This window comes from Neophocaena asiaeorientalis, unplaced genomic scaffold (assembly GCF_003031525.2).
Source record: "Neophocaena asiaeorientalis asiaeorientalis breed wild unplaced genomic scaffold, Neophocaena_asiaeorientalis_V1.1 scaffold225, whole genome shotgun sequence".
Classification (NCBI taxonomy): Eukaryota; Metazoa; Chordata; class Mammalia; order Artiodactyla; family Phocoenidae; genus Neophocaena; species Neophocaena asiaeorientalis.
The window spans coordinates 2,495,422-2,504,928 of record NW_020172364.1 but is presented as its reverse complement, the minus strand read 5'-3'; the positions used below and the strand labels follow the sequence as shown (position 1 = coordinate 2,504,928).

Genomic DNA, 9,507 nt, shown 5'->3' with positions numbered 1-9,507 from the left:
TATATATATATATATATTATGGTTAATTTTATGAGTCAACTTGATTGGGCTAAGGGATGCCCATTTAGCTGGTAAAACATTATTTTTGGATGTGTCTACGAAGATATTTCTGGAAGAGATTAACATTTGAATTCATGAACTGAGTAAAGCAGATTGCCCTCCCCAATGTGAGTGGGTATCATCCAATCCATTGAGTGCCTGAATAGAATAAAAAGGCAGAGTAAGGGTGAATTCTCTCTCTACTTGAGCTTGGACATCCATCTTTTCTTGCCCCTGGATATCAGTGCTCCTGGTTTTTGGGCTTTCAGACTCAGATCAGGCTTTAGATCATCAGTTCCTCCGTTCTCTGGCCTTGAACTTGGATTGAGTTACACCACTAGCATTTCTGGTTCGTTAGCTTGCAGATGGCAGATCATGGGACTTTTTGGTCTCTATAACCGCATGAGCCAATTCTTATAATAAATCTCTTTTTGATATATATCAATATATATCTTATTGGTTCTGTTTCTCTAGAGAACCCTGATATATAGATATAGATGTAGATACAGATATAGGTATAGATTTATTATAATGCATTGGCTTATCCAATTATGGAGGTGAGAAGTCTCACAATCTGCCCTCTGCAGACTGGAGACCCAGGAAGTTCAGTGGTGTAGTTTGAAGGCCTAAAAGCCAAAGAGCCAATTTTGTAGATTTCAGTCCTCGTCTGAAGGCCTGAGAATCAGAAGCACTGAGGGCAGAAGATCAATGTCCCAGCTCAACACTCAGACCGAGAGAGAGCATGAATCCCCTCTTCCTTCAAATTTTTGTTCTATTCAGGCCCTCAGTGGGTTGGATGATGCCCACCCACGTTGGGGAGAGTATTCTGGACAAACCAGGATGGTTGGTCGCCCTACATTTGACTCAGTCTTATGACAATGCAGTAAAATTTCAGTTAATTAAATATTTTCTATACCTATCTTACTGAAAAAGGCAAATCATAGAAAATATATTAATATTAGAGCTTAATTAAGAAAACATGTACCATATCAACCACAAAACTGGTATTTTGGGGTCAGAACACATTTTCCTCAATCTCTTACACTCATATATTTATAGTTAGTCATATTCAAATTTTGACTCATCAAAAATTCAATTATATTTGTTACAGAGGAGTTACTAAGACTGGAAATGAAGGAATATAGTGTGAAAAGATTTTCCACACTAAGAGAGTGTGGGTTTTGTGGCTTGAGCATTGCCCTTGGAGTCAGAAGATTTGAATCTTGGCTCCGCACATAGCATGTGACTTTGGACAAGTTATTATTATGTTTTAATCACCTTTGAGGGTGATTTTCCTAATTTATAAAGTGGAAATATTATCACCAACCTGGTTGTGAGAGTGGTTGTGAGGATTTTATTAAATAGTATTCATGCAGCTAATCTATCATAGGACCTTAGTGTTCAAAAGAACAATAGGGATTAAAACAGCCAAATGTTCCCTAAAGAAATGTGTTGTCTAGAAACCCCATTTCCTGTGCATTTGGTTTAGTTGAGGTTTTGACCCTTTTGTTGAACTAGATAGGGTGGAAAAATAAACCCCTCAGTAGTTGATATTACTGCATGTTTTTTAGAATGTATTCCTTATGGGAGGGACTATATTCAAAATCATTGTCATGATTCATTAACTCTTTTTTCTGAATTATGGCCATACACAACTGTGGCCTGTACACGGTTGTGTCAAGAGACACAGTCCTTTATGTACACAGGTATATTCCCAGCAGATCCCACCCTGTTTACCCAGATGCTCTGGTCTTGGGCCTTGGTCTGCAGGGAACTGAGAAGAGCCTTGTTCTGAGGGACATTTGCCCTTGGTTTGGCTGGGGAAGCCACCTATGCAGACAGCTGTTTATTTCATAGATCAAAGAACATCCTGTGTTTACATACTATATTATATTGCTGAGCCTCTCCCAGCTCCATCTTGCTGAAGAGCCCTAGATGCTCTCTTAGAACATTGAATTGAATAATTATTTGTTTTAAAGAAAAAAGAAAAGAAATAGAAGACACTAGTAACAGCAAAATATACAAAATAAAACTGCCACAAGATACAGGCACATCTGTTGTGAGAAAAAAATTGCAGGGGAGCCATGGGGTGGGGTTAAGAGTGTAAGCATTGCTATCAGAGAGCTCTGAGTTTGAAATCCAGTTTTGCTAGTGTGATATCAAGCAAAATTTCTATCAGTCTATTCAGTCTCCATCTGTAAAATGGAGACAACAGTATCTATTTCATGAGATTAAGATTAAAAAATAAAGATGCCTGATATATGGTAGGAGCTGAAGATTAAAGTAGCTGTTGTCTAAAATTATTGTTGTTATTGATGTTGGTTTGTTTTTGCTGTACTACAGAACTGTTTTGGTTATTGTTGTATGCCCTTTGATCAGTGCCTGACACCTATTGTGCACTCGATAAGTATGGATCGTTGTTTTTAAGTTGTATAATATTTTTCCTTTTTCACAACTTGAATTTATTTAATTCCTTGCGATTTTAAGCTGAGTTATAATTTACATAAAGTACACACATCTCAACTGTATAGCTCGATGAATATTTACCTGTCTATACATCATGTAACAGCCACCCAGATGAGGGTATAGAATATTTCTGTGAAGGTTTCCTCCTGCTTCTTTTCTATCAATATCTGCACTCCTACCCCTTCCCTCCCCCAAGGAAACCACTATTCTGATTTTATTATCGTTGATTAGAAAAAAAATATTTGGAAGCTAAGCAACCACCTCTAAATAATCCATAAACTAAAGAAGAAATGATAAAGGAAATTAGAAAACACTTTTAGCTGAACAATAATGAAAACAATATATCAACATTTACATGATGTAGCTAAAGCAGTGTTTAGGGGAGAATTATAGCTTTAAATACTTACGATGGAAGATAGGAAGATAGGAAAGATCAATGATACAATCTTCTACCTTAAGAAGTTAAAAAAATACAATGGCAGTTAAACCCAAAGAAAAGAAAAGGATTGGAAAGAAAGAGAGAGAGGAAGGAAGAAAGGGAGGAAGGAAGGAAGGGAGGGATGGAGGGAGGGAGGGGGGAAGGAAATGAAAAATAAAACAGAATAATAGAGTTCCAATTTAGTTCCATGGTGATCAGACATACAACCTGTATGATTGCAGTTCTTTAAAATGTGTTGAAATTTGCTTCGTGGCCTAGGATAATGGACTATTTGATGAATGTCCTGTGTCCTTCTAAAAAGAATGGACACTGAGTTCTTCAAAGTCAAGTCTATATCCTTGCTGATTTTTTGGCTGTTTGTTCTATCAGTTATTAGGAGAGAGGTGTTAAAATCATTAACTTTGATTGTGGATTTAACTATTTTCCTTTTAGTTCTATCAATTTTTATTAATGTATTTTGAATCAATGTTACTTCATACATACACATTTAGTATTGTTATATCTTCCTAATAAACTATTTATTTATTTTTATATATTTCTTTATTGGATTATAATTGCTTTACAATATTGTGTTAGTTTCTGCTGTACAACAAAATGAATCAGCTATATGTATACCTATATTCCCTTCCTCATGAGCCTCCCTCCCACCCTCCGCATCCCACCCTCCCCATCCCACCCCACTAAGTCATCACAAAGCATGGAGCTGATCTCCCTGTGCTATACCGCAGCTTCCCACTAGCTATCTATGGACTTTTTTATTTTTATTTTTTTTTGCGGTACACAGGCCTCTCACTGTTGTGGACTCTCCCGTTGTGGAGCACAGGCTCTGGATGCGCAGGCTCAACGGCCATGGCTCATGGGCCCAGCCGCTCTGCGGCATGGGGAATCCTCCCAGACCGGGGCACAAACCCCTGTACCCTGCATCGGCGGGCGGACTCTCAACCACTGAGCCACCAGGGAAGCCCTGACTCTTTAATTTTTATGAATCATTTATCTCTGCCAACACTCCCTCTCTTTGACTCTACTCTTTTTAATATTAATATAGCCACACTGGCTTTCTTATGATTACTGACTGCATGGCATATCTTTTACCATCCTCTTTCTTTTAATGTATCTGTCTTTATGTTTAAAGTGTAATCACTATCTCTTGTAATCAGTATTTTCACCCTGACACTATTTGCCTTTTTAATGGAGTCATATAGACCATTTCCAGTTAATGTGATTATTGAGATTGGTTGTGTTTAAATTTACCATCTTGCTATTTGTACCATCTGTGACTTGTTCCGTTATTCCTCCTTTCCTGCCATTTTAGTCTGCTCTGGCTGCCATAACAAAATACCATAGACTGCTGGCTTAACCAACAGAAATTTCTTTTCTCATGGTTCTGGAGGTTAGAAGTCAAAGGTCAAGGTTTCAGCTGATTCCGTTTCTGGTAAGGCTCTCTTTCTGACTGCTGACAGCTGTATTCTTACAGTGTCCTCACATAGCAGAGAGAGCTCTGGTGTCTCTTCCTCTTCCTGTAAGGGCACCAGCCCTGTTGAATTAGGACGCCACACTTATGACCTTATTTAACCTTTATCACTTCCTTGCAGGCCCTATCTCCAGTTACAGTCACATTGATAGAGCTTCAACATATGAATTTGAGGGGGACACAATTCAGTCTATAGCACCTGCCCACCCTTGAATCATTCAAATATTTTCAGTATTCCATTTTAACTCTTCTATTAGAAGAGCAGTGGTTTCTCTAGTGTTACAGTACATATCATTTTACATATATATTATATTTAATAATACTTTGTTATTATTTTTGCTTTGAATAGTCAATAGTCTTTTAGTGAAATAAAAGCATAGTTGATAATATTTATCCACATACTTAATGTATACAGTGCCCTGTATTCCTTCTTGGAGATTGAGGTTGCCATGTGGGATTATTTCCTTTTAGGAACATTCATTTGCCTATTACCAGAGTAGGTGACTGCCACTTCTTATGAAAGCCTCCTCCAGTATTTGCTCACTGTAGAAGGTCTTAACTCTCTCTGGAATTTGTTCATTTAAATTTTTGTCTTCAAGTTCCCTTATGTTTTTAAGGACAAATATGAGTTTTTAATTTAACCAGGTATTTTTGTTTGTTTGTTTGTTTTTTGGATAGGAATGAAAGACTTCCTAAACCTTCTTTTCAGGCTGTTTCTTTCTTACACCTTCATGCTTACAACTTCATTCAGCCTGGAAAACATCCTTTAATATTTTTTGAAGTATATGTTTACTGGCAATAAATTCTCTCAGCTCTAGTTGTCTGGAAATGTCCTTATTTCACCTTCTTTTTTTTTTTTTGCGGTACGCGGGCCTTGCACTGCTGTGGCCTCTCCCTTTGCGGAGCACAGGCTCCGGACGCGCAGGCTCAGCGGCCATGGCTCATGGGACCAGCCGCTCCGTGGCATGTGGCATCTTCCCGGACCGGGGCACGAACCTGCGTCCCGTGCATCGGCAGGCGGACTCTCAACCACTGCGCCACCAGGGAAGCCCACCTTCATTTTTAAAAATAGATTGTCAGTGAGTATAGAATTCTAAATGAATAGTTTTTTAGGTCAATATTCTGAACAGGGACTTCTCTGGTTGCGCAGTGGTTAAGAATCCACCTGCCAATGCAGGGGACACGAGTTCGAGCCCTGGTCCAGGAAGATCCCACATGCCATGGAGCAGTTAAGCCTGTGTGCCACGACTACTGAGCCTCTGCTCTAGAGCCTGCGAGCCACAACTACTGAGCCTGCATGCTGCAGCTACTGAAGCCCGCATGCCTAGAGCCTATGCTCCACAACAAGAGAAGCCACCATGATGAGAAGCCCACACACCGCAACGAAGAGTAGCCCCTGCACTCTGCAACTAGAGAAAGCCCATGCGCAGCAACGAAGACCCAACACAGCCATAAATGATGAATGAATGAATGAATAAATGAATGAATAAATAAAACAAAAAAAATACTCTGAACATATATCATTGGATTGTGGCTTCCATAGTTTGAAAATCAGTGATTATTTTTAATGTTACTCTGAAGGTAATGTATCTTTTTTCACCAGTTGCTTTTAAGAATTTTCTCCTTATCTTTAATTTTCAGCTACTTGGCTCTGATATGTCTAGGTGAGCTTTTCTTTACATTTATCCTGCTTGGTATTGGAAGAGCTGCTTGAATCTGTGAGATGATGTCGTTGATCAGATATGGAAATTTCTTCATTATTTTTTCAAGTATTGTTTCTATAACATACACTCTCTCCTCTCCTTCTGGGACTTCTGTTCATGTCCCACATCTCCTTTACATTCTTTTCTTTCCATTTTCCCCCTGTGTTTCAGTTTGAATATTTTTAATTGATCTATCTTATTTCACTTATCCTGTCTTCTGCTTGTGTTCAATCTGCTATTAAGCAAATTGAATGAGTTCTTAATTTCAGACATTGATGTTTTGTAATTCTAGAAGGTTCATTTGATTCTTTATTATGGATTCTAGTTCTCTGTTGAAATAATGCATCTTTAAAAAACTTTTAATTGAAGTATAGTTGATTTACAGTGTTGTGTTAGTTTCTGGTGTACAGCAAAGCAATTCGGTTATACATATATATGCACTGGCAGTTAAAATACTGGTGACTCACCTTAATCTTTTTGAGGCCTGGTTTTAGTTTTGCTTTGGGCAAGTTTATTCCTGTTTTGTCCTTACTCCTGGAGTGTAGCCTTAATCCTGTGGAAACTCCTATGGTGTTTCATTTATCCTAGAGTATGGCCTTTATAGAGTTTCACCTGAATGCCCAGGGTGTTCATCAAAGTCTGCCTCTTCTGGCTGGGCCCAAATACCAATTGTCTCTCCTCAGAACTATGCAAGCTTCATAATTTCTCATCAGTTCTGACATGTGCAATTGCTATTCTCTGCCAGACTCCTGGAGTCTCACCTAAAATCATAGGGCCCAGGAGTTGGCTAAGCATTAAAGGGGAATTTCCATGAAAACTTCTAGGGTTTCCTCTCTGAGGCTTCCCCTCTTGACAGCTATGCCCCTCAAATTCCGGCCACAATTGCATCTTTAATCTCTGATCCCTGCCTCTTACAACCAGTAGGACCACCCTTCCTTGCACTGTGGCCTGGAGTGGAAAATGTTTCCAGTGAGAGAACCTGGGTCAATGTGGAACTGTGATAATGGGTTGGCCCAATAATGCTTACTTCAGATCAGCTATTTATGTTATCTTGCAGAATTTGCTTAGATCTTCTGCCTTATTTGCATACATATACTTTTTAGGGTAAAGCTCACCTTTTACCCAAATTAGAGAGTTACTGAAGGTTTACTATAGGCCAGCTACTTTTTGTGACCTTGATATCTTTTAATCTTCATGACAAGCACATAAGAAATCATCATAACAGTAGTACTTATACAGTGTTGTCAAGTGTCAGGCATTATTCTGAGCATCTTATACATCTATACGTACTCATTTAATCCTCACGTCAACTCTACAGTACTCACATCAACTCGACAGGTACTATTATTGTTCCTACTTTACAAATGAGGAGTCTGAGAAACTATAGAGGTTAAGTAACTTCCCTTGCACACAAGTACACAATATATAAGTTCATATTTATATAAAAATTCATGTTTCAAACCTAGTCAGTCTGGCTTCAGAATTAGTGCTCTTACACTTCATTATTGGTGGTATTGTTCTCATCTTACCGATTAGGGAGCAGCGTTAGAGAGGTTAGGTGATGACCCCAAGTCTCAGTGCTAGTAAGTGGCAGCAGTAGGATATGAACCAGGTTCCAAAGCCCTTGCTCTTTCTTCCCATAGTTTCTCCCAAAGAGGAAGAAGAAAAATGTTTTCCCTTTTAGGGCTTTAGTTTTAAAAAAATTTGTGAGAATTTTGTGGGGACTTCAGAGGGGACCAAACAGCTTTTTTTTGTTTTTCATGAAGTTGATACCTTCTTGTGCCTATGGTTTTCTGGCCATTTGTGACCAGGTACTGGAAGGGAGTTGTTTTCCCCATTGACGTGTGTTATTTCTGAACACTTCTGGGACTGACTCCTAGGGAAGGATGTTGATAGCTCCTTGAATGTCCATCTTGGGAGTGGAAAGATGGCAGAGCTGAACCTCGAGGTCCTCTGCCTACACTGCGACATGTGGTACCCGACTGACGTGAGTCCTTGTACTCATTGGGTGTTTCATACATTTGCCAGCGAGAAACAGAGCCCTTGAGAAGTTTGAGACATGAAATATTTCTGTTTTGTGAAGGCTGCCAGGCTCAGATGAGGAGAGGAAGCTGGTTCCTTTATCAGGGAAGTCAGACCCGGTTATCCCCTATTGCTGTGCAGGGTGTTTACACAGCGAGCCTGGAGTGACACAGAGACAGTGGAATTGTTCTGCTGAAGGAGCCCCACAGAACCCATGTGTTTCACTGTGTCTGATACTGACCACACCCTTTTTTGCAGTGTGGAGGCTGCCAGCATCGGATTCGTCATTGTTATCGACAGACGAAGGGACAAGTGGAGCTCCGTAAAAGCATCCTTGACACGAATAGCTGTAAATATTTATTTTTGTGCCTTATTATAAAGGTCATTTAAATTGTCTATTCAACTATTTCACATCAAAGTCATGGGGAAGTGGAAGTCATTTTATGCCAAATTTTGGGAAGGTCTTTGTAGCAGAGGCTGTTGTGTCATGTCCGTATCCGCTCTGCCACCTGAAGGTCACTTACAGATGATTCCTGAGCATGTCAAAGGCTTCCTGAGTCTCTTTACCTTATTGACCTCTCTGGTCACTGGAGAGGAGTGGGTAGGGAGTGCTGGGAAGTTAATGCTCCAGCAGTGACCTGCAGCTACTGAGTTACGGGCGTTGGTGGATAAATACCCCAGCTTCTGCACCCCTAAGTGGGACAGTTCTGAGGTACATTCCGTACAGAATTTTGGAGGGCCCTGGCCTTTTCTGCCCGCAGCAGTCCCCCCTCACTGATACACTGGCTCTCTAGCCATCACCGTCTCACCAGCGCCCCCATACTCCCTAACTCTTTTTCCTGGGATCACCTCCTCAGTAAACTCTTTAGACCCAAGTTCTTATCTTAGGGTTTGCTTTGGGGATCACCTAATTTAAGGCAGTCTTCATTTTAGTTTTCAAATTATTTTTTCACAAATTAGAAAGACACTGGCAAAGCCAAACAAAGTGATACGATAGGTGCTTGCTTTTGGCATTAAATTGCAGAACCTTGGATAGGCTTCCTTTTCCATCTTATTAGTCTGATTTTTACCCCTGTTTGTTGCCTTCTGGCAAGTACATGCATCCTTTCGCTGTAGGGACCTCAGACCAGGGAACTCAGCCACATGAGCAGGCAAAGACACCTCAGGGTCAGCCACACCAACATTTCCACCAAAGCATGCCTCCCTGGGGCAGTTGGGACTGGCTGAAGATGATGGGATATGGTAGGATGGTAATGTAGAGGCTGGGATGGAAGAGGGATGTTTGAAGCCTCAGTTATGCCTACTTACAGAAGCAGTCACACATAGGGACATGGACACATACAGAGTCTCTTTCAGATCACTTTGGA

General features: G+C 40.1%; 1 protein-coding gene across 1 annotated transcript in view; it reads left to right on the top strand.

Moving 5' to 3' along the window:
* MCF2L2 (MCF.2 cell line derived transforming sequence-like 2) overlaps positions 1 to 9,507 on the top strand; it is a 191,182-nt gene that overhangs the window by 27,499 nt on the left and 154,176 nt on the right. Inside the window, exon 3 of the mRNA XM_024767261.1 lies at positions 8,399 to 8,489. Within this exon, the coding sequence (XP_024623029.1) occupies positions 8,399 to 8,489 (91 nt within the window). The remainder of the gene's footprint in view (positions 1 to 8,398; positions 8,490 to 9,507) is intronic.